This window comes from Clytia hemisphaerica, unplaced genomic scaffold (genome assembly GCF_902728285.1).
Source record: "Clytia hemisphaerica strain Z4C2 unplaced genomic scaffold, Clytia hemisphaerica genome assembly, whole genome shotgun sequence".
Classification (NCBI taxonomy): Eukaryota; Metazoa; Cnidaria; class Hydrozoa; order Leptothecata; family Clytiidae; genus Clytia; species Clytia hemisphaerica.
The window spans coordinates 234077-258981 of NW_027104095.1; the positions used below are offsets into that span (position 1 = coordinate 234077).

Consider the following 24905-nt stretch of genomic DNA (forward strand, 5'->3'; position numbering starts at 1 on the left):
TCAAAAATTAATGAGGTGCCTCGAAATGCCTTCACAATATTTCAGTGAAATCTTTTTAAAAATCAATGAAAAGGTACATCAAGATAATACTGTGAAAATTTCAAGCCAGCACCTTCAAAATTTATCATTTAAACTGACAGGAAAGTTGTCATCTTGAATATAGTTTTTATGATTTCAATTTTGGCGAAAGATTATTGTTTCCACAAAATACCCCTAAAATATGTTTAAAATTAGTTCAAGTATTCCATTGGGTACAGACTCAAAGATATCTACCAACAAATCTACCTTTTGTGAAGGAAAACAAGAGAAAAATTTCAAAAACTATCTACCAATAAGAATAATAAAGTGAGCATCTTGATGTTCTTATAAAGCTCGGAGACAGACATGGAACATGATTGAAAAGACAATGCGTTACATATTCCAGCCGCAGCTTTCTTATACTATGGATAAACGTTGAAACAACGTTGTGTGCTAGCTGGGATTTCATCATGAATGTCTATAATTATTCTCAGAATGAAGCCGATGATGGGATGACGAAAACTAAGTACCCAGAAATATTAGTGGATGGTTGGGAGAAGTCGGTCATTGTAGCTAATCATAGCCTTCCTGGACCAGCCATCATAGCATACAAAAACCAGAATATGGTCATTCATGTCACAAACCAACTGATCAGGTATAAAATACCCCCTGAACCATTCAATATGATAAAAGCGAGGTTAAGCAAGTGTTTATTTAGACCGTTCAATGCGATGTCATGGGCCTGTACATAAGATTTCACTTGCATGGTTTGTTTTGGCAAGTTATGTACAGGCCTACGGTATCGCACTTTACGGTCAAAATAAACCCGTGCTTAACCTCGCTAATAGCCGTACGTGCGGAAAACCTTTTGTCTCTTTTTTTTCACTATTGATTTTCGCTCTCAAAAAAGACCCTCGACCATTCAATGTAATTATTTCATTATCTCAAAAGACAATATATTCTGAACTTAAACTTTGCCCTGGTTGACTTAAAAAAGGGCTCTTTTTTGTTGTTTTTTTGATGATTTTTGAAGTCAATCACTGATAAACTTTGAACTATATCTTTCGATGGAATAAATCATTTTGAAAAGTTTTTTCACATTAATGATGTTCTAAGATCAATAAATCACTCATGTGAAAATAGTAATTATAACACAATTATTGAAGAAGTTGATTTTCTTCTTCTTCATTTTCAATCTTTATTTTCCGTTCTTTTTCGAGTTTTTTCTTTATAACAATATTCCACTCCTGTTTATCTTTTTAACAAGCACAAAACCGCTAACTAATTCAAATTCTATCAAAAGTTATTGAGGTTTGAAAAAACACTGCCAGCTAATTTGAAATAGACTTTAAAGTTTAACTTTGAATGTCTCTTCGAATATTGTTTTCTTCATTTTAGTGAGGCCGTAACAATCCACTTTCACGGCCAACATCAAAGAGGAACCGGTTACGCCGATGGCGTCGCTTACATCACTCAGTGCCCAATTTTACCCGGTCAAACTTTCACTCAAAAATTTAAGGTGAGAGATTTTTTTCGCTTAAAGATTTTGTTTTTAAATAAGAGTGATTACGCACGAGCGAGCGCAGCGAGCGAGTGCGATTCTTTTGGCAAAAGCGCGGGAAAAAAAGCTGATATGCGGAGTGATAAAATCGATTTTTACCCTTTTTCAGCCTCGTTTCCATTCAGACTTTCGTCGTCGTGTGCAACTGTCTTAAGTCCCAATATGGAGAATTATCGCCTGTACCCGACTGTCTGTTGGAAGCATTACGTAATTACGCACGAGCGAGCGCAGCGAGCGAGTGCGAATCTTTTGGCAAAAGCGCGGGAAAAAAAGCTGATATGCGGGGTGATAAAATCGATTTTTCAGCTTTTTTAGCCTCGTTTCCATTCAGACTTTCGTCGTCGTGTGCAACTGTCTTAAGTCCCAATATAGAGAATTGTCGCCTGCACCCGACTGTCCGTTGGAAGCATTACGTAATGGATTTTTTCCAAATCTCTTTGTAAATCGAGCTCCGGCGTCAAAAACAGTAGAGTATTTTTATAGGAGGATGAAGACGTCATTTCTTCAAGAAACGTCGGGAGAAATTATAAGTATCCTTCTCGATCGGGTAACGTCGCTCGGTTCGGAAGCGTATTGTTGACCGGACCATACTGCCTTTTAACAGTCAAAACAAAGATGGCGGCAAAAATAAACAACTGGTTGCTACCGCTCTTTCGCTATTTTTCTTTGGTTTTTATGCTTTAATGAGTTGAATTGGATCATGATTTTTGTGTGATTGCTACAAGAAATGGTTGATGATGAAGTTTTCTTATCATTCCTTCCTGAATTTGATGTTTCCTTTGGTTTGGCATGAGAGATTGATGCAATCTCTTCTTGAAAAACAGGATATTTTATCAACTTTCACAACAAACTAACTTCAATTTTGCCCGTGTGTTTACACAAATTCTAACAAGACAGTTGACTGAATATTTATGGATAAATCTGACCATACTATATTTGAAAAATTAAATACTTGCGACATCAAAAAAGTTCAAACTCACTTTTTTATGATGGTCGGTAGATGCGGCACCCAAGGAAATGGTTGTGGTTGGATATGAACTGGTTAGCCTTAATGTAAAAATTTAAACCCAGAGCAAAATTTACTGATTGATGATTGATGTTTTAAAAATGCAACGTGGAAAACTTTTGGTTGTGAATTTGGACCATTTTCACTTGCACGTGCGTTTAAAACGTGGAAATTTTTGCTGTGAATTTGGACATTTTCTTCTATGTGTGTTTTAAACGTGGAAAACTTTTGGTTATGAGTTTGGACATTTTCTTCCATGTGTGTTTAAAACTTGGAAAACTTTTGGTTGTGAGTTTGGACATTTTCTTGCACGTGCGTTTTTTAAAACGTAGAAACTTTTGCTGTGAATTTGGACATTTTCCTCCACGTGCGCTTAAAGCGTGGAAAACTTTTGGTTGTGAATTTGGATATTTTCTTCCACATGCGTTTAAAACGTGGAAATTTTTGCTGTGAATTTGGACATTTTCTTTCACATGCTTTTAAAACGTGGAAATTTTTTGCTGTGAACTTGGACATTTTCTTCCCCGTGCGTTTAAAATGTGGAAAATGTTTGTCGTTTAAACTTGCATTTTCTTCCACATGCATTTAAAAAATGTAGAAAAGTTTTGCTGTCATGCAAAAATAAAAAAACATGTAGTGTTTCCGGAATGCGGGTGAAGGAAAAAAGCTTTGATGCGGCCGGCCAGAAAAAAAATTTTTATTTGATTTTTTTGATGACTTAAGTAATATATAAGATCATTGAAATAGAACTTTAACCATAAATTTTATGTACAAACAGTGTGAAGTAAGCCCTGAATATACTAATGTATCAACTACTAACTAACAAACAATTCTTGATCTACAAGTGGGAATATCTAACCAAACTACTTTTAAAGCTTAATGCTCCAACTTGATTTCTTTTATAATGAACTATATAGATGAACCCATAGTCTGCGGCCAGATCAGAAAATTATTATTTTTCACCCGGTTGGTTTCCAGAAACGCTACATTTTTTAATTTTTGCCTCATTTGAAAATTTTTTCAAGTATAATATCTTGGCATGAAGACTTTTTTTTTTTTGGAAATTTTGGAAATTATGATTGCCAATTATGTGACATTTTTGCATTCATGCTTTTGAAATTACAAAATGCCTTCTGCTAGGGGAATTTTTTCCTTTCGACGTTCTTTCAGATTATGAAAATGTTTCCCAGTATATGAGATTTTTTTTTCTTCTTTTGCATTACACTTTTTTTATATAAGAACCAGTAAAATTTTTCTGAGCCTCGATTTTTTTGTTTTTGTTTTTTTTGCACTTTGAGCTTCTATAATGTTCTTATTAATAGGATGAAAGTCAGGTATTTTAGGAATTATACCCAATTTTTATTACTTTGACCCCTAAATTGATTGAAATTGAGTAGTTTCAGGCTCAGCATTGTTCGTAAATTGTTCTTATTTTTTGGCGATTTTGAGCCTCGTTGTTCTTATAAAATTGTTCTTATATTAAAAAAAGTGTGTGTTTGAAATTATGAAATTGTTTCCCTGTTTTGAAAGTTTTTTACTTTTTGACATGCATTTCAAAAAATATAACTTTTGGATGCTATAATTTTTTACCTTTTTTTCAATATTTTATGTATTTTACCTTTTTTCCAATATTTTATATATGAAAGTATATGCAAAATATTTCATCTATTTTGAAAATATAAATTTTCCTTTGGTTTTCTTATTGTAAAATATTCTCAATTTTTGATGAACAAGATCAATTTTTGTCGATATTCATTACCCCTGATTTAAGAAAACGAGAAAAGAGAAAAAGTATTTTAGGTTGAAATTTTAAGATATTTGAGTTAAAAAAACTTCAAAAAAGCAGTTTGTTTTGAAAATAGAATCAAATTTCTTTTGGTTCACCAGAGTTTGTACATGTTTAAAATGCATTGATAGAAATTTTCCTTGCTCTCGTGACGATCATGAAAATTACCAAAAAAGGTTTGTTCACCATGCAAATATCGCGAAAATAGCCCAAATCATGCCTCGAATTATTTCACCCAAACGGCTAGGTACAACTTTTTAAAATTGTATCATAAAATGGCTAACTTTCTCATTCCCGGGAAAACATGCCTGCCCCGTCTCCGGGATCTTTTTGCTTCTAGGCGTCTCCGGCTAAAATCGGTGTTAAACAGTCGAGTACTATTGCAAACTAGGAGAAATGCGTGTATTTTGCTTAAATAGGATGATTTATCCTAAATAAGATAAAATCGATAGCTTAGTTAGGAGAAATAGCAGAAAAAGTTGATTTTCTGAACAACTTCAGAGATCCGCGTCTTTTTAACTCTCTAAATCAATTATACTCATAAAGAAGATCATGTTAGGCCAAATGTTAGCTTCTTATCAGCGCGGAGTGAAAAAATATAAAACATTTATCCTATTTTGGATAAAATATACAAATTAGGAGAAATAATGCTTTTGTTACACGCTTTGCCGTATGAAAAATATAAGCGTGAATGAAAAGTGTCGAAGGACGAGAAAGTGTTCATTCTCCTTGAAACAAACCAAACAAACGTAAATTGCGCAAATGTGTCTACTACAATAGGATAAGTTTATTTATATCTAAGTTTCTATTCTTCAAAACATCGTTACGAGCAAAGTTTTTACTAAGAGAGTTTGATGCATAAAATCTGAAGTTTGTCAAAAGTTGAATAACTTCTGAACGCACGCTGACTGATGGATCAGACTTCACAAGCATACTATACTGGCTCCAAATTTCTTAAATTTATGCAAAGCTTGACGCGGATCTCTGAATTTGTTCAGAAAATCAACTTTTTCTGCTATTTCTCCTAACTAAGCTATCGATTTTATCTTATTTAGGATAAATCATCCTATTTAAGCGAAATACACGCATTTCTCCTAGTTTGCAATAGTATTCGACTGTTAAATCTACTTTTGTGGCGTTTTGGTCCTTTTCCGTTGTACACTAGCAATCGGAACGTTTCGCTGGGAATAAGGAAGTTTAGCAATCCTACGGTATGTAGTGTACAAAACCTTTCGCTTGCGAACACGAGATTTTCGTATCGTGCGTAACCCCTTTTACAATTGATTATCTGTATTTTTCATAGACATATCCTAGTGGAACATTCTTTTATCATTGGCACATTGGTGGGCAAAGAGTGGGCGAGTTTTCAAGTGATGTTTAAAAAGATCTTTTAGATATCACTTGGACTAATAGACCTTTTCAAATATTACGTCACGAGCAATGCTTACCTCGTCTTTAAATTATTGCAATGCTAATTGATTCTCAGAGGAGTTGATAAGAACTTGACTCTATTTATAAAAACATCACCTGAAGACTCAAGGAATTTAATCACCTTGGCAATGGTTTCAAAACGAGGCAGTCGTTGCACTCAAAATAATTTATGAAAAGGCCTATTAAGAAGGCTCGTAAGATTTAGATTGAAATTTTAAAAACCATGTGCATCTTCCATAGGCTTATCCAAGTGGAACATTCTTTTATCATTCGCACATTGGTGGGCAAAGAGTGGACGGGTTATTCGGTGCTTTTATTGTCAAAGAGCATGAAAAAGAAGCCAAAAAAACAAGAAGCTGGAGGTACAGGAGTTGACGATGAGTTTATCATGCATGTTAGTGATTGGTATCACCAAAGATCTTCTGAGGTGAGTTTGAAAGGACTTGGGTGGCGGGCGGTGAGTTTGAAGGACTTGGGGTGGCGGGAGGTGAGTTTGAAGGACTTGGAGTGGTGGGAGGTGAGTTTGAAGGACTTGGGGTGGCGGGCGGTGAGTTTGAAAGGACTTGGGTGGCGGGCGGTGAGTTTGAAGGACTTGGAGTGGTGGGAGGTGAGTTTGGAGGACTTGGGGTGGCGGGAGGTGAGTTTGAAGGACTTGGGGTGGCGGGAGGTGAGTTTGAATGACTTGGGGTGGCGGGAGGTGAGTTTGAAGGACTTGGGGTGGCGGGCGGAGAGCAGAGGGTGTAAATAAATATTGAATTGAACGTCTATTTAAAGTAGCCAAGAAATCTAAGCTAGTTTGATTCAGTCACCACGATAAATCAGATGGTAATTTGTGACTGAATACCTTATCGGGGAAAACTTCCTTGGGGAAAAGTGACGAAATTTTGACCAAGTGACGAATATTTTTCCCCGACGAAAATTTTCCCCGATAAGGTAGGAAAACTTAAAATTCATAAATATAAAAAATCTTTAAAGTGCTATATTGCCAAAAGCCGTGTGCCCTAGCCTTCTTCTACGGGCTTAGTTAACTAGGCTATACTTTAAGGCCGTTCGAAATGGATCAAACCCATGATCAGGACTGATTGAGCTTCCATCAACTTTTTGTTGGTCAGACACAATAATCTTCAAAAAAAATTCAAAACTTTGGACAAATAGTAAGTCGTCACTAGCGCACACTTTACGACTGTAAAATGGCCTATTGGACCATGTCTGATAGACCAGAAACTAAGCTTGTCCATACCCAGCCGGCACACAACGTCAAAACAACGTCCATTTGACATTCATAACGTCCAAATAACGTTATTCAAACGTTAAAACAACGTTGTGTGCCAGCTAGGTAGAGCGACTTACACCGCGTTTTGACTTTACTGATGAACGTTGGAACAAACATTTGGTAAACGCTATCAGAAATACTTTGATCTCCTTCTTTAACAATACAGAGGAAACTCGTTGTTTCAACGTTCATCTAACGTTACATGGACGTTTTGAACATTAGATAAACGGTGAAACAACGTTATGTGGTATTTTTTTTATAAACAGACTTAAAATCCTAAAATCCGCTGGAAGAACTCCCAATTTTAAATGGTCGATTGTTATTAAATATAGATAAAATCATACAACAACGTGTCCAAATTCTGCAATTCATGCCTTTATTATCATTTGTATTTATGACCCTAGGGATTCATTCCAATTATATTTTACGATCAATCCAATCATAGCATTTGTCATTTTTCATTTTATAGCTGACGATTCGATAGAGATGAAACTTGAAGTTCTATAATTCAAATTTTGTTTTTTCTTGCACTGTATAAACAGATATACACAAGAGTGACTTTCTCACAGTTTGCACCCAAAAATCAAGTTTATGGAAGAGATGGAACAAAGCTTGAAGGTTTTGGATGGCACTCAGGACATATTGAAGGGCGTGGCCAGTATTATGACAGTGTTAAGAGTAAGTCTAAGGCTATTATAAACATTGGATGATGGCCAAAAGCGGCAGCGTCTTAAACCAAGTTCGTATCCCCGCTCATTCCAATGTTCTGATCAGTACGTAGAGCTGGTACGGTATCACGCAGGAAAAGTGAGCGTAGGAGTTAGGTAAGCATAGCTGCTGAAAGCAGCCTCTCACTAACCTTTGCTCGTTCTCCTACGCAGCTCCTATTTTAGAAAACACCCACCGCCTTTATGTTTCCGCTCTCTGACATGATTAATTAACAGACTAAAGTCTATTCACGATAAGTGTGCACTCTTTTTTCTTTTACCTATAACTTTTGAAGGAATTCTTCAATCTTTATAAATTTGGTATCATTGGAAAGATATTAGTGAGTGGAACAGTTTGAAATACAAAAATCTTTAAACAATTCTAAAAATGAAGATGAAAATGAAGAATAAAAAATGAAGATCTTGTAGAAAGGTGCTATAACTATCATTTTCACTGAGGTGAATCCTTGATCATCGAACGTCATCACTGTGAAAAAATTCTCAAAAATTCTCATTCAATCAAAAGATATCAAACAAAGTTATAAGCTGATTGACGTCTAAAAACGCTGTTTTCTGCAGTTTTTTGCTGTTTTTGGGGGTCAATCACTTATTAACTTTGTATCATAACTTTATATTTAATAAATATTTTAATGAAATTTCTTCACAGTGATGATCTCCTACAAAGAATCTCTCCGGTGAAAATGGAAGTTATAGCACTTTTCTACAAGATCTTCTTTTTTTTCTTCTTCATTTTCATCTTCACTTTTAGAATTTTTTAAAGATTGTTTTATTTCAAATTGTTCCACTCACTAATATCTTTCTAACGATACTAAATTTATAAAGATTAAAGAATTCCTTCAAAAGTTATAGGTAAAAGAAAAAAGAGTGCACACTTATCGTGAATAGACTTTAGTTTGCTAGTCTAAAATTTATTATGATTACTGATATCTCCCAATTTTAGAGCTATGGACCAAAGTGCCAAATACTGTCTACACAGTGACAAAAGGCAAGAAGTATCGATTCAGAGTAATTGGAAGTGGATTAGACCTGCCTCTTCGTATATCAGTAGACAATCACTTACTCCAATTAGTCGCTTCAGATGGTTACGATGTTGAGCCTTACGAAGTAGAATCCTTTATCATTAATCCTGGAGAACGGTTTGATTTCATTATCACTGCTGATCAGGACATTGAAAACTACTGGATTCAAGCTGCTGGATTTATGGTAATTTTCGCAATTTTCGTGTACATTTGTTTTCATTGTAAGTAAGTCTGCGACCCGAACGCTACTCTTTCGATAGCTATCTACCCGAACGATTTGATTTCATTATCACTGCAGATCAGGAAAACTACTGGTTTCGAGCTGCGTAATTTTCGTGTACATTTGTTTTCATTATAAGTAAGTGTGCGACCCGAAGGCTCCTCTATCGATAGCTATCTGCCCGAAAGTAGAAGAGGGCACCACTCCTTTCCCTGGATTGCTCCACTTACCCTTGATCCTTCTCCTAATTGCTGAGCATCAAGCAGAGAGGCATCAAGTACCATTTTTGAAATCTTTGGTATGGCCTGGCTGGGGGTTGAACCGGCAACATTGCTCACCGTAGCTGGATGCTCTACCACTGCACTAAGGTCGCTTTGTTTTCATTATGCGACCTCAAATCTAACCCACAGCTCGTCTTAAACGGATTCAAATTCTTTTACTACAATCATGGTCAAAATATATTGACATTTTAGTGTATTTTAACGTTTTTCAGAATTCAGAATTTCAAAATTCTTCTTTCCAACTGTATTTTGACGCGCTTAAAATTCATTTGTGGTGTTTAAAATTTCTGAAGGAAATCCTCTATCATCATCATCATCGATACAGCACGGCTCTGATGTGTCACTATCACAAAGTACAATGCCTGGCAAGCGTTGTGATTTCCCTATTTAAAATCATGGTCGAAATATATTGAGATTTTAGTGTATTTTAACGTTTTTCAGAACATAAAGTTCGTGTGAGAATTGCTATTTTAGCACTTCAACTTTTCTTTTATTGAATATTTCGATTTTGGAGGGGTTTGATAGCCTTATTGGAGCAAATTTGAGCTGAAAAATCATTTGTGGTGTTTAAGATTTCGCAGGGAAATCGCCTTTGTCTCAAATATTGTGTCCATGATTGTAGACGATAAAGAGTACGTACTCTATAAGAATTTTAATTGAAGATGGATGAATTAAAATTTTCCCAGTGGGGCTGAAATTGGAGAGTATTTTTCCAACCGAGACGAATTTTGGCCTAATTCTTCCGTGAGGGCGTTCCACCGTGTCTGGGACACCGGGGTGTGTGAATTGTGTGTACAAACTCTTCTTCGATGACTGAAAAGATAACGCAAAGTTCGCTTTGTTACGCCCAGCTGGCACACAACGTTATTTCAACGTCCATACAACGTTCACAACGTCCATATAACGTTAGAAGAACGTTAAAACAACGTTGTGTGCCAGCTGTTACGGCTAGGAGACATTCCATGTCTGAGACATACTTACACACAGCAAGTTTTTTCAAAATATAAAAAACGCCCGTGGCGGTGGAGTGGCTAAGGTGTGTGGGGGTGTGTACAGACTTTTATGTTATTTCAGGAATGGGATCATCCAACAGCAGCAGATAACACAAAATACGTAAGAGCGATTCTCCGTTATAATGGTGCTGAAGAAGAAGATCCTGACATCGAGATCTCCAAACATATCAATTGCACTACTCAAACTGGAGATGTGGGACAATGTTTAATCGCTAACTGTGCATCGGTTCTTAAAGGTAAAGAAAGTTTCCCAGCTGGTACACAACGTTGTTTTAACGTTCAAATAACGTAATTTGAACGTTGTGAACGTTAGAATAACGTTGAAACAACGTTGTGTGCCAGCTGGGAAGTTTATTTATTTGCAATTTTGAGGACAGCAGAGAGACTGAAGCGGTTTGGAAAAACACGCAGTTTTGACCTTCAAAATTGAGGACAGTATAAGTCCTTGTTTACCGTCGTCCTCAATCAATCAGGATTTAGACAAATCAGAAGCTAACCTTCACAGTCATAGAAAAACCCTTTTGTCTCACCCTCAGACGGTCAGAAAAGAGAAAGAAACTCTCTTTTAAACAACATAGAAGGAAATGGTATCTCCAACAAAAAAACCAAGTCCATCGTGAGAAACTTTCCTGGTGCAGACTCGCAAGATATGATTAGCTACCTTCGGCCCGTTTTGATAAAAAAGCAACCAAATTATCTTATTTTACACGTGGGAACAAATGATATTACTTCTGGATGCGATACAGAAGCAAATTTGGAAAAGATTCGAAGATTGATCAATGAGCTAAGTCCAGAGACTGAGCTCATAATTTCCAAAGTTGTAAATCGTGACGATAAACCGGGGATGTCAAAAAAAGTTAAAAATGTGAATGATATTTTAGAAAGCTTTGCTGAGAAATATAATTTATACTTAATTGGCCATGAAAACATCTCCCGTAAAATGCTGTCGAAAAAGAAACTTCATTTGAATGGAACTGGAATTTCGCAGTTTGCACAAAATTTGAAAACCTTTGTGGCTGAATATTGTTGAGAATTAGAGGTTGACCGGAATGGAAATGCTAGTGTTGGAAATTTTGAACCTCCTGTTCATGGTTTTGATGTAAATGGTTTGAAATCTGTACAAAATTTGAAAACTAGAAATCCGAGTAATATTATAATTTCATATTTGAACATTAATTCTATTAGAAACAAAATCTCTGATCTTCGAACGTTCATTGACAAAACATTTGATATTATTACTATAGCAGAATCGAAACTCGATGAATCTTTTCCTTGCGCTGATTTTAAAATACAGGGCTATCATTTCCCCCCTTTTCGTCTAGACTGTACATCGAACAGTGGGGGACTTCTGACTTATGTGAAAAGTGACATTCCTACACGTCACTTGACTAAATTCAATTTAGACCCTGCTTTACATATTCTCCCAGTAGAACTTAGGCTTAGGATCTAAGAAGAAAAACGAACTTTTAAAGCACGTTGCTGCTGAACAACCTCATATAATTGCGATCACCGAAGTCAACACCTAACGAAAGTTGAATTTGAAGAGACTTGTCTATTAGATATCAATACAGCAAAGCCAACTACCAGTTTATGAGATCTCATCTAAGCCATATCAATTGGTCTATCGAATTCATCCAAATTCGATTGAATTAGATGTGAATGAGAGTTGGGACCTATTCCTAAAACAAATGATCGAGCTCCGAAACCTCTATGTGCCACTTACCCACAATAAGAACAACCTGTCAAATCAAAGAAGGAAAGGGAAGCATCCCTTAGATCCAAAAATTTGTCAGATAATTAAAGAGAAACGTAAGGCGCATAGAAAATGGATCATCTCACTTCAAAATGACGACACTGAGAGACGTAGAAGGGAGTACGTAAGATGGCGCAACGCCGCTAATAGTGCCCTGACTCGCTCCAAGAGAGAGTTCGAAAAAAAGATCAGCGAACAATCAAAAACAAATCCAAAAAGATTCTGGAAATATGTACGCAGCAATCTGAAAGCAAGAACGGGAATACATCCTCTCCTCGAAAACCCTAATAATGAAAATTCGATCAAATATGATGATAAAAGTAAAGCCAACATACTCCAGAGCCAATTCTGTAGTGTATTTACACGTGAGCCACTTGAACAACTCCCTGAATTCCATTCCAGGACGGATAAAGACGTAGAGATAAATATACTAACTGAAACTATTAAAAAGGAGCTCAAGGCGTTAAATCCAAACAAATCCATCACCCAAGGATGCTCAAGGAGCTCGCTGAATATATTGCAGAACCGCTCTTCCTTATAATGACAAAATCTCTCAACGAAAGTTGTCTCCCAAACGACTGGAAGCATGCTAATGTATCACCTGTTTACAAAAAAGGAAACAAAAATATAGCTGAAAACTACCGTCCGATTAGCCTGACATCCATTGTGTGTCGAATGATGGAAAAGATTCTTAAAACACATATTATGTCACATCTAGAGCAAGAGAGACTGCTTTCTAACAAGCAACATGGTTTTATCAATCGCCGATCAACAGTAACACAACTGCTAAACTATCTAGATGTGTGTACCGAAGACATTGCTAACGGCAAAGCTGTTGACGCAGTATACTTTGACTTTGCAAAGGCATTCGACTCAGTTCCCCACCAAAGGCTCTTAATCAAATTAAAGCCTACGGAATAAGAAATAAGTTGCTTGAATGGATCAGATACTTCCTGAAGGATCGATTTCAGTTAGTTAAAGTAAATGGAGCTGATGAATCCGAAAAAACCATTAGTTCTTAGTGGAGTACCCCAAGGTAGTGTCCTAGGGCCTACCCTTTTTGTTCTATACATCAACGATTTACCAGATTCAATTAAATCACAACTCTTTCTATTTGCTGACGACACTAAACTTGTCAATAAAGTAGAATCAATTGAAGATGCACTTATAATCCAGGAGGACATCGATCGACTACAGCAGTGGTCAGATACGTGGCTTTTAAAATTTCATCCCGACAAATGTCATGTACTAACGTTAGGTAAGCCGAATATAATTAAACATGTACATCAATACACACTCGGAGGAAATTTACTGAAACATGTACAATTCGAAAAGGATCTCGGAGTTATCTTTGACCAAAATCTATCATTCGACCACATATATCAAACCAAGTAAAAAAGGCAAACTCAATGGCTGGTCTAATTAGAAGAACCTTCACGTATCTCATCCTGAATTATTCCGTAAACTTTACATACATACATTTGTCAGGCCCCCACCCTAGAATATGCACAAGTCATTTGGTCACCAAACTAAAAAAACACAAAAAACTTATAGAAGGTGTTCAGCGGCGCGCTACAAAAACGGTTGAAACATGTGGACGACTATGTTATGAAAGCAGACTACAAAGAATTGGAATCCCAAGTCTAAAATATAGGCGTGCGGTAAGTGATATTGGTTGAGATCTTTAAACATTTAAATCCACTATGAAAAATCGTGTGTTCTAAGAAATTTAACCAACGAATAAGACCAATGAGAACACATAATTCTGAACTGGTAAGAATTTTCGGGAACGATGGTGTCCGTGGACCCCAGAGCAACTCCCTTTACTATCGGGGCATTCAACAGTGGAATAGCCTACCTGAAAAAGTAGTTAAATCATCTACAATACAAGAGTTTAAAGAAAACCTCGGTCTAGCTTGGAAAGAGAAAATGTTTGAGTATGATTGAAATTGTCACTATTGTTGCATATCTGTTTGAAGTTAACCTTTGTAATAAACCAAACCAATGTATGAGCGATTTATAGAGGCCCATGTGCTTGCACGGTGGCCTGGAAATCTGTAAAACATTATTATTATTATTATAAACTGCTAGTATTTAATATTTACAGACCCGATAGAATTAATATTGATTTATTTTTTGATACTTTGTCTAACGCTATACACTTCTATGAAGTAGACTATAATAACATCATAGTCATTGGAGATTTTAACCTCGAACCTACCGATCCTAAAATGGCACGTTTCCTTGAACTGAATGACATGTCGAATGTCATCAAAACAAAAACCTGTTTTAAATCTGAAAAAGGAACGTGTATAGATCTAATCCTAACAAATTCTAAAAATCTTTCTAAAAATTCAGGCACGGTAGAAACGGGGCTTAGTGATTCCATCGGCTAATTTATGCAGTGCTTAAGACCCGTACACGAAATTATCTCCGAAAATTATCAATATAGAGATTATAAAAATTTTATAAAAAAATAATTTTTTATATGAACTAGAACATTGCATTTCCAGTAACATTTTGAAAATTACGATCAGTTTGAAAATGTCTTTAATAATATTGTAAACAGGCATGCTCACTGAAAACCAAATTCTCAGGGCAAATAACAAACCTCATGTCACAAAAGACCTCAGGAAGGCTATCATGATACGGTCCCATCTCAAAGCGGTGGCTATAAAATCTAAACAGGCCTGAGGATAAAGCTATCTACAATCGCCAGAGAAATTTGGTTGTTCAATTAAACAAAAAAGCAAAGAAACTTTTCTTCGCAAAACAATCAAAATTCCAAACATTTTGGGATGCCATAAAAACTAAATTTTCAGATAAAACTGCAAAAGCTGAAGGAAGATTCAACTGTAGAAAATGATGTTTTACATACATCAGATGAACATGTTGCCAATATTTTTAACACTTATTTAATAGGATCACTGAAAATCTTGAAATTCCATCTTGGTCAAATCAATCTACATCCCTGAATTCGGATGATACTTCTGAGTTAACTTTTCAAAATCATCCAAGTATTAAGAAATAAATCGAAACCGAAATTCAGACCAAATTTTTGATTTCACCAAGGTTGAAGAGACTGAAGTTCTCAAGGTCATTTTGAGCTTAAACAATTCTAAATCTGTAAGCGGGACAATACCGACTCGTATGCTTAAGATTGCTGCGCAAATACCTGTGTACCATTTTTGACCACGTGCTTTAACAATTGCGTGGAATCTGGAACTTTTCCTGATCGACTTAAGCTTGCTGACATTATTCCTAGTTTAAAAAAGGCTGTTTGACGGATAATTAAAGCCAATTATAGACCGATAAGTTTACTCCCAGTTGTATCAAAATATTTGAACGCTTGCTTGATTGTAAATCAACTCAACGTTCATTTCGAGCCTCAATTTTCTAAACTTCTTGTGGTTGGTTCAGAAAAGGCCATAGCACTCAACATGCCATTTTAAATATGATCAGACAATGGCAAAGTGCTATAGCAAACAATTTAAAAGTGGGAGCGGTCTTGATTGACTTGTCGAAAGCCTTTGATTGCTTGCCTCATAATCTACTTCTTGCAAAACTCTCTGCTTATGGACTCAGTGAGAGTGCTGTTAGACTAATGCACAGTTATCTCAGCAATCGAAAGCATAGAGTTCGTGTAGGGTCACATCTAAGCTCATGGCTTGATATCTTACTTGGGGTACCTCAAGGCTCTATTCTAGGTCCCTTGTTGTTTAATATTTTTATTAATGACTTATTTTATATTATAAAAGAGATATCAAATTTTGCAGATGATAATACTTTATCATCGTCTGGCCCCAGCATAGACGATGTCAATCTAAAACTTTTGCGTCAAACTACGCATAGTTCTTGATTGGTTTAAGCATAACTCAATGGTTGCAAACCCCTCAAAATTTCAACTTATAATCCCGGCACCTTCAACACAAATCTTTCTCTTCCGATAGAAAAAAAAAATAACATCAAAAGTGTTGATGTTGTTAAGCTTTTGGGCATAAAAAATTGACAGCAGACTGTCATTCATTCCTCATATCACCGAGTTATGTAAAAAATCAAACCAAAAAAACTCCGGGCATTAAGAAGGGTAAGAAATTTCTTATCGGAAGACAAAGCAAAACTTCTCGTTAACTCTTATATTCTTTCACCCTTTAATTATTGCCCACTTGTTTGGATGTTCTGTGGAAAGGGGGGAAATAGCCTGATTGAGAAATGCCATCACAGAGCACTTTGTGCTCTGAAAAATAAATCAATCTCGAACTATGGTACCTTATTAACTGATTGCAACTCTGTAGATATTCATGCACGAAATCTTAAACTCCTCATAACTGAAGTTTTTAAATCTACGCATGGCCTTGGGCCGCGTATTATGCATGGTATATTCACAACCTTGCAATCTCGTTATACACTTCGTTCCGGTCATACTCTAATCTTGCCATCATATAAAAAATATAACAGTGCTTTTGGAGTCAATACGTTTGACTTTAGAGCTGTATCTTCTTGGAATAAACTACCATCTTCCGTTAAATCAAACGATGATCTTAACACTTTTCTTAAAGCTCTAAACGAAAGCGATATACTTTCCAAATGCACATGCAAAAATTGTAAATAGTTTTTCGTTTTCTTTTTCTTAGGATTTTAATTTAATAGCTTTTATATAATATTTTTACGACAGTTGGACTTAATTAGAATTTACTTTTGTATTTTCTAGCAGGTTTTTACCCAACTTTAAATAAAGAATAAAAAAAAAAAAAATAAAAAAAAGGATAAAAAAGGTTAAAAAAGGTGACTTTTAGTGACTCAATTTAACTTCTTCCATCTTATCCAGCTTCACCCAACGAAGTTTTTCCTTATTCTCCGTCATATTAAGAGACCACTCAGTCAACTTTCAAATCACACAATCACGAAAAAAAAATTTCCAAAATACGTTATCACGAGTTAAATTTCCTTTCTGTCACGATCACGTTGATCACGCCGATTCCTCCGATCACGCAATCATGCACTTTAAAATCTTAAATCACAAAATCGCAAAAAAACACCAATCACGCCATCACGAAAACCACTGAAAGCTTCTTTTAACATACACTTTTCAAAGTATTCTCTTCAATCTCGCCCCTAAAACAACTTGCACCACTTTTTGATTTTATTGATGGATCTAGTTTGGTGCAACAGTTTGTCAGCCCTATCGGAAGGAATTTAACCCTTTAAGTGCCACGGTCATTTTTTCTGAGTTTTTTTAAGAAAATCGCTAGTTCAAACTTTAAAGGCTTTTATATCTGGATCTAGAAGGAGTTGAAGCTCGTTTATAGTTCGTGGATAGTTTAGAGTCTCCTTATTCTTTTAGGCACCTTTCGCCTTTGTCTGCCGTGCGGAACCGCCTGAATAATAGAAAGGTGACCATTGGTAAAACGTCAAATTGATTCGCTGGAGGACAGAATCAAGTAAAGCAGACCCAAATTTGGAGGTTCTTGGATCACTCGTTGACCAAAAAAAGTCAAAAAACGGTCAAAATCTTAAAAAAGTAGATTTTTTTGACTTTTTGCCTTAAAATCTCGCTGGAAAGACTCACTTTAGATTTTTTTTTGCTTGACCATAAAGCCTAATCCAATCTCTACGAGTTTGACCAAAAATGACGATTTCTAGCTCAAACTTGGAATTACAGGAGGACTTCGCCCTCCTACATACCCCATGTCTGATATATACGACATTGGCACTTAAAGGGTTAACAACAAGACATTATAACCTGTATATTTATTTTTACATTTAGGTTATGATTCCAAATGTTTCACAGTTGACAACCTGAAGATGTCTGAATATGAGTTAGATAGAGAAGAAGTTCCTGACTTTGATAAAGACAATGCAGGTCACAAAGAAGTCTTTCTCAATTGGGTCACTGGTGGTGAACATTCTCCTTACAAGGTAAGTGAAACATCCAATCAACTTAAAATTGTAGTTGTTTTATACATTGGAGGCTGGGGCGTACGGGTAAAACGGTGTGACTGTATCAGCTTTTTACTTTTTTTCTGTTGGTATATCGGTAGACTAGCCCAAATGACACCCAACGTTATTTAAACGTTTATCTAATGTTTATAACGTCCATATAACGTTAGATGAACGTTAAAACAACGTCGTGTGCCGGCTGGGAGTAAACTACGTTGTATTTCGCTGCGGCTTACGCCTGCAATGGGCTCACTACGTTCGCTGAATACAACGTCTTTCCAAACCACTCTCCCGCAGCGATTTCTATTTTCTAAGAACTCTTTATAAGCACTATTCTCTGCGTTCCTGTGTTCAAGGAAAGACGGACGCTTGCTAGTCTAGTATTTCAGTGTTCGAAAAAAAAAAGAACTAGTGGTCCCAGAAACCGTCAACAGGCGACAATTTTTCTCAAAATCCAAAATATTCGGTTTGTATAAACTTTGATTTATCCCAGCTACATTTGACTCTTCCTAATTCGAGTTTCGAGTTATGTGAGTTTCTGAGTTATGGAGTTTCCACGTTTTACTGTTCGATACGCTCAATTATTCGAAAATATTGAAAACCACCATCAACAAGAAACTCTGATAAATGGCGTGATAAATAAAGTATGACACTATACTATTCGATACGCTCCCTCATTCGATTCCCCTTGAAAATCGAATTAGATCGCATCAAACTGCAATCTGTATCACTTTTTGCGTATTTTTACTATGTCTGCTAGACTTGGTATCATAAAAAAAGATGCTCGTGCTTTGCATACTCAAGACCAAATTTCATATTTCTTTGTTTTAACAGGTGGTCAATGGCAATTACTTTTTAAATCCTCCCGTCAGTTCACTGACACAACACGATGATATACCAGAAGATATATTTTGTGATCCAAGCAGTTGTAAAGGGGAAAAACTTTGTGAATGTTATACAGAGGTATTTATAACAATTATTTTGTTTGGTGAATGGGCTTTTCCAGAAAAAAATCGTGCACCCCCTGTTGAGGAGGTCCATTTCCGTTCCAAGGGGGTAAGGTTTGAAATGCAGTGGAATTCCATAAGGGTAGACGAAAATCCGTCAAAAATAAGCGGAATTCCAAGGGGGTAATAATTGAAAATTTGTAAAAATTCGGGATTCCAGACGGGTATGATCCTAAAATTGCCTGGAATTCCAAGGGGGTAGGTCACAAAAGGTTGGACCTCCTCAACAGGGGGTGCACGGTTTTTTTTCTGGAAAAGCCCAATAAATTAACACGTTAAGCCTTTGTGCACGCTTTTTTTTTTTTCAATTAGAAATTTTTCTAGATTTTTTTTGAAACCCAACACTTTAAAGTGTCATAAAAGCTTGTAGCTTTTGATTTAGAAGATAGTTTTGGTATCATTGGAAAGTGATTTTATACTCTTACTAAGAGCATTAGGTTCACGCCCCTTTAAATCAAGTGGTCAGGAGCTATGACTTCAAGTCTGAAACTCAGTATTTTGGCTTCTTTTGGACGCATATACGCGTCCCTCGTGGTCTAAGGGTTAATCTCATACCCAGAGCTCCTTGCATCACCTTTTTATCATATTTTACTGATGGACGTGATATAATCTTTCTTGGACACTATCAGAATCGAGCTGTCTAAGGGACTGGGTTCGAGTTGCGAATGTGATAAAGCTAACATCTGTCAAGTAAAATCGTGTGAAACTCTGGGTTACAATATTGCTATGGTATATCTGATGAATAAGATGTTGATTGTCTAGGGGTCATCGGTTCGAATTCCCACCCTTTCCGATGTTCCGTTCAACTTGAAGATAACTGGGCCGGGTTGCCATGTTCACCGTGAAAACATTGACTAAAATTAAATTACTAGATTACTGGGCTAGTCATCTAAAATTTTGACTCTCTTTTTCTATTCAACAGTTAAAGGTTGAAGCCAATCAAACGATTCAACTGATCTGGACAAACGTTGGAGGAAAGCATAGAGCCGATAGAAACCACCCTATCCATTTACATGGTCATTCGTTTCATGTTTTAAAAATCGGTAGGTGGAAACATAGTGTTCGAAGCTCTTATTTAACTTGGGATGAAACTCTTGGATCAATTAGATGTCGTGCTTCAAGCTCTTTTGAGCAAAAAAAGTGAATATCGTAAAAAATATTGCTGCTGTTGTTTTGAAAAACCCGCGAAGCTTCTTATTGGTCAAACATTGAAATTCTATTGTAATGAAAGTCTTGGATCGTCCAAAACGCGTGACGTTCAGGCTTGGATACAGAGGGAGGCTATAACCAATGGAGGAGAGTGCACTTTATTATCGTATTACCTTATATGGAAACTAATTACTCTCCATCAATAAGATAGCCTACCTCCTGTATCCGACCCTGACGTTACGTCGAATTCAGTAGCGTAGACAGGAGGGACACAAAATTTGTGTCGGAGAGCAGATTTTTATTCGGCTCCCGCCTCCCAAGGGTGGGGGGGGTTCATGGTTTCATGGTTGGCGGAGGAGCGGAATCGAAGCATTTTTCGGACGGAGTGGCGGAATTTGGCGAAAATTTAGACAGAATTAAGGAAATTGGGTTCTCCGACGGGGACGGAAAATTAGACAATTTTAGTGCCGAAAAATGGAATTTAGCAAAATACAGAATTTCGGGATTGGCAAAAAATATTCAAAATTCGCGGAATTTTTGACAAAACCTTGAATTTCAAAGGGATTTTCAGTGGCGGAACTTCGGCTCATTTTTAGACGGTTTGACGGGAATTGGAGAAAAAATTGGCGGAATTGTGGAATCGGGTACCCCCTGAAGTCCCACTCCCAAGTCAGTGTTTTTCAAAAGGCATCCTACAGTATTTTGCTTGAAGACTTTTTTAGCGCGGTGTATATCATGGCTTTATTATACTTTTTTACAAGAACAAACTTTATAATAACATAAAGCTTCGATGGCCAAAATAGTTAAGAACATTTTTAGGCTTTACGGACTTTACTCAATTTCTTTAGGGAATTGCATAAAAACACTCAAAAAATGGTAAAATTAAGAACGTTTATAGAACATTTTGAAGCATAAAATATCTGAAAGGTTAAAAAATTTTTGGATGTTTTTATAATAAAAAACATGTATTATTATTCATCACAGGTCTTGGCAAGTACAATAAAACAAATGGTTTATACCTTCTTGGTCAATATACGGATGACATAGACTGCAGTGGATCAGATGCATGCAACCAACCCAAATGGAAGAATCAAAATTGGGGTGGTAATGATATCCCTGGAATGAACGTCAGTGGTCGACCAATACAAAAAGATACTCTTACCATTCCAGCAGGTAGAGATAGTTTGTGATAAAGATAAAGGTGCTACCGTAATTTCTCTAATTTAGTGCGTCCTCTAATACACTGGTTGCGAAATTAAATACTGAAGTCAAATCACGCTTTTACTCGAAATCTTTATGCGTTTGTTACATGACATTCATTTCTGGTTGGTTGGATTTTATCAACACTAATAAGGTTATTAACTGTAATTTGTAAACTGTAGTTAGCACGGGAATAAAATCACGTGAACTTTTTCGAGTAATCACAAGTTTTGACTGCATTGTAATAATTTTACAACCCACGTATTTAGTGCGTCCTCTAATTAGTGCGGATAGATTATTTTGGTAATTTTGGACCCATTTAAATCCTCTAATTATTAGTGCGGTTCGTGATAAAGGTACTACCGTGATTTCTCTAATTTCGTCCTCTAATTAGTGAGAAAAGATTATTTTTGGACATATTTAAATCCTCTAATTAATAGTGCGAGTAGTATTATACCTATTTATGATTTTCCTCTAATTTAGTACGGCATAGTTCAAAGTTTCCTTTAATTATAGTGCAGACTCGATTTTTTTGTTTATTTAACCTCACTTACTTTTCCACGAAAAACGGGGGAAAATGGGCATCAAGGCCACTGGAGAAAAGAGGTACTCCTTCGATCTTGTGAAAGGAGGAATTGAAATACCCACTGATGTTGTTTTTAAAACAAAAAGCCACAAACTTTACAGCCATATGAAGGAGAAGACTTCTTCTTTTGTTTTCCAATTTAGTGCAGTCAGTCGTAAATTTTCCTCTAATTATTAGTGCGGTAAAAAAATTGTCTGTTCGAAGCAATTTATTTCCTCTTATTATTAGTGTGGCATCTCCAAAATAATCATTTTTCCGGCCGCACTACATCAGAGAAATAGACGATATCGGATTTAGATAAATGCAATGCATTCTGGTTTCTAGGGACTCTCAAAGGAATTATAATAGATCAATTATAACAGATTATAATTCTTTTGAGAGTCCCTAGAAACCAGAATGCATTGCATTTATCTAAATGCGATATCGTCTATTACAGTTAACGTTAAAGGAACGTTGGCCTAGTAGTCGGAGTCAGTGCTACGTATTGGGGATTTTCGGTTCAACATTGTCTAAAAGCCTTAAATCCCAGCTGGCCCACAACGTTGTTTCAACGTTTATCTAATGTTCATAACGTCCATATAACGTTAGATGAACGTTGAAACAACGTTGTTATACAGTAAAGCTTAGATAACTCTTCGACTTTTATTTGGTTTTATCTGCCGAATAGATGTTCTCCATTTTATATTTTAAAGCAGAATTATTTGTGGATGCCCCCCACTGGAATCACACCATCATGAGCACGTCATCACATCAAAACCATTCTCTAAATTCGCGCCATCAAAACCAAAAGATTTATTTTATCAGTCACGTACCACACGCTTTTTTGTACTCGTAAACCTTGCCATCCCAAAAGGCCCAATCTCGCCATCGCGCAATCCGCTTGGGGCCTCTTTATGTAAACTCCACAATATTTTTTTTGTTTCTAGGTGGGTATGCAGTGATCAGATTCAAAGCTAGTAACCCTGGCAAATGGTTTATGCATTGCCATATCGAATTTCATGCGATGACAGGTTAGCTATTGTTATAGACTGGAGTCGTTTATAATGCGTGCAATACAGTAGTATAGGCGTTATATAATAATACTATTTATTATTGTTACGGGGGTTTAATTTGTAGACTAAAATTGCGCCCTCGATTACTTTTTGCTTTATTTCTACTATGTCTGAATTAGTCGTCTAGCTTGCTAGACTACTAGTATTACTGAGTTTTACAAACGTTTGTGTCTTCAGAATAGATACAGTTATAGTCGACACTCTCTAATTCGATTTAAAAAACGCCTTGTACCGAGAACAAATGTTGAGTCTTGCAAACGTTTGAGACGAATTCTAATTCAATTTTTAAGGTAGACTATGCTATAGTCTAAGACGAGTTTCATCTAACGGGAACAAACGTGAAGACGGGAATTTTTTACGGGAGTAGCTGTTGTAAACACAGACTCTATCCGCCGCGAAACATATTACGTTTTATAGTATACAAACTATGTTATACCATAATATTATATTATACGGACGATAGCATCGTCTATTTTCAAGGGAGATTAGATTTTCATCGATTAAGGGAGCGTGTCGAATAACAGAGCGTCAAGTAAGAGAGTTTTTTATTAACGTAGAATTAGTGAGCGTCAAGGTTTTTTCCAGGCCTATCTATCTCCTTCCTTTCATACCACTATAAAAAGTTTAAAACCCCAATTGGGTGAACAGAGAGTAGTGTATTTTCCACACTAGGAATTACACTGGTTGTGTAGTGTATGTGACCCACTGGTCAAAATAAAATTGAGGTAATCGTTTGGGAACTAGCATCGATGGGATGGCAATGTGGCCAGAATATTTTATAATATATATTATTGTACAGGCTCTTATAATTCTTTCTGTATGAATTCAACTTAGGAATGGCAATGGTATTAAATGAAGGAGGCACAAAGAACCATCCTGCGCGACCAAAAGGTTTTCCCGTTTGTCAGAGTTATTTCAAAGATGAAGATTTGAACCCTGTTTACATCAAAGAATTGGAAGCTGAAGAACAAGGTGAGAATTTCTTCTGTCAATCTCATTCCCGTGTATGCCAGGCTTTATTTACGTTACTTATGGACGCCAGAAAATACCATGGTGTTGGCTGATGCGAGTTGCCCTTCTCAGAGGGGGGACTTATCGGCAAAATTACACTGCAATGCAATGGTTTCAAACCCAGGAACAAATGAAATCTGACGTTTTGTTTTTGAATTAAGTAATCTTACGTGTTCGAAAAACAGACAATGCCAGGGTTATCTAGCGCTATCAGTAAGCATCAGAAAGCTAATAATACACATGGAACGAGGTTGTTGTTCTCTAATTAATTTCACAGTTGACCCTCTCTAATTCGAACTCGGATCAACCGGTTTTTCGCCATAGGTAAAATTTCACAACGTATGGTCTAGGTTTCATGGTAATAAATTCTTCAAATTCTTGAAGCTCGCTGATATTTAACAATCTTGCATTTTGTATTTAGTCTTGATTTAAAAAATAGGCACTGTGCCACAGCACAACATTTTAATTTTCTTTCTTTGTTTCTTATTTCAGCTAAATATTGGTTTAAATTAGGTGTGGCGTTTGCCTCGTTATTCGGTGGCCAGTCCGTTGCTGCCCTCGTTTTCTTCGCTTGGAAATACAAATCATCAGGAAAAGGAGCTAGCGGTAAAGAAACCGGTGGAAAACGAAACGAGGATATGGAACTTGTTCAGAATACGTAAATGCAAAAATATCGCAGCATCTTTATATAACACTGGGCGAAATAAGAGATTTCCAATTCTGGAAATATCTTGAAAATGTGACATTTCCATATATATTTGTAAATATGGAAATATGACTTTTCTATATTTTCAAAGTTAAGGGAAATCATATTTCATGATGTTTCAATGAATTTCAGATTTGGAAATATCATAAAATATGATATTTCCTC

General features: G+C 36.2%; 1 protein-coding gene across 1 annotated transcript; it reads left to right on the plus strand.

Annotated features, from left to right (window-relative positions):
• The first annotated feature begins 517 nt into the window (after positions 1–517).
• LOC136812870 (uncharacterized) lies at positions 518–24767 on the plus strand. Its single transcript, XM_067069396.1, has 13 exons — positions 518–673; positions 1417–1537; positions 6043–6229; positions 7618–7753; positions 8744–9006; positions 10398–10572; positions 17857–18008; positions 18864–18992; positions 19959–20079; positions 21170–21358; positions 22898–22981; positions 23858–23995; positions 24527–24767. Exons 2-13 carry the CDS (start codon positions 1473–1475, stop codon positions 24694–24696), a joined length of 1809 nt encoding a protein of 602 aa, XP_066925497.1. The 5' UTR covers positions 518–673; positions 1417–1472; the 3' UTR covers positions 24697–24767.
• The last annotated feature ends 138 nt before the right edge of the window (positions 24768–24905 follow it).

Bases quoted from the DNA above. Each gene is read 5' to 3' on its own strand.
- LOC136812870 (XM_067069396.1), top strand. From the start codon at position 1,473: ATGGCGTCGCTTACATCACTCAGTGCCCAATTTTACCCGGTCAAACTT. The intron at 1,538-6,042 runs GTGAGAGATTTT...CATCTTCCATAG, and splicing joins CTTTCACTCAAAAATTTAAG to GCTTATCCAAGTGGAACATT. The intron at 7,754-8,743 runs GTAAGTCTAAGG...TCCCAATTTTAG, and splicing joins GTATTATGACAGTGTTAAGA to AGCTATGGACCAAAGTGCCA.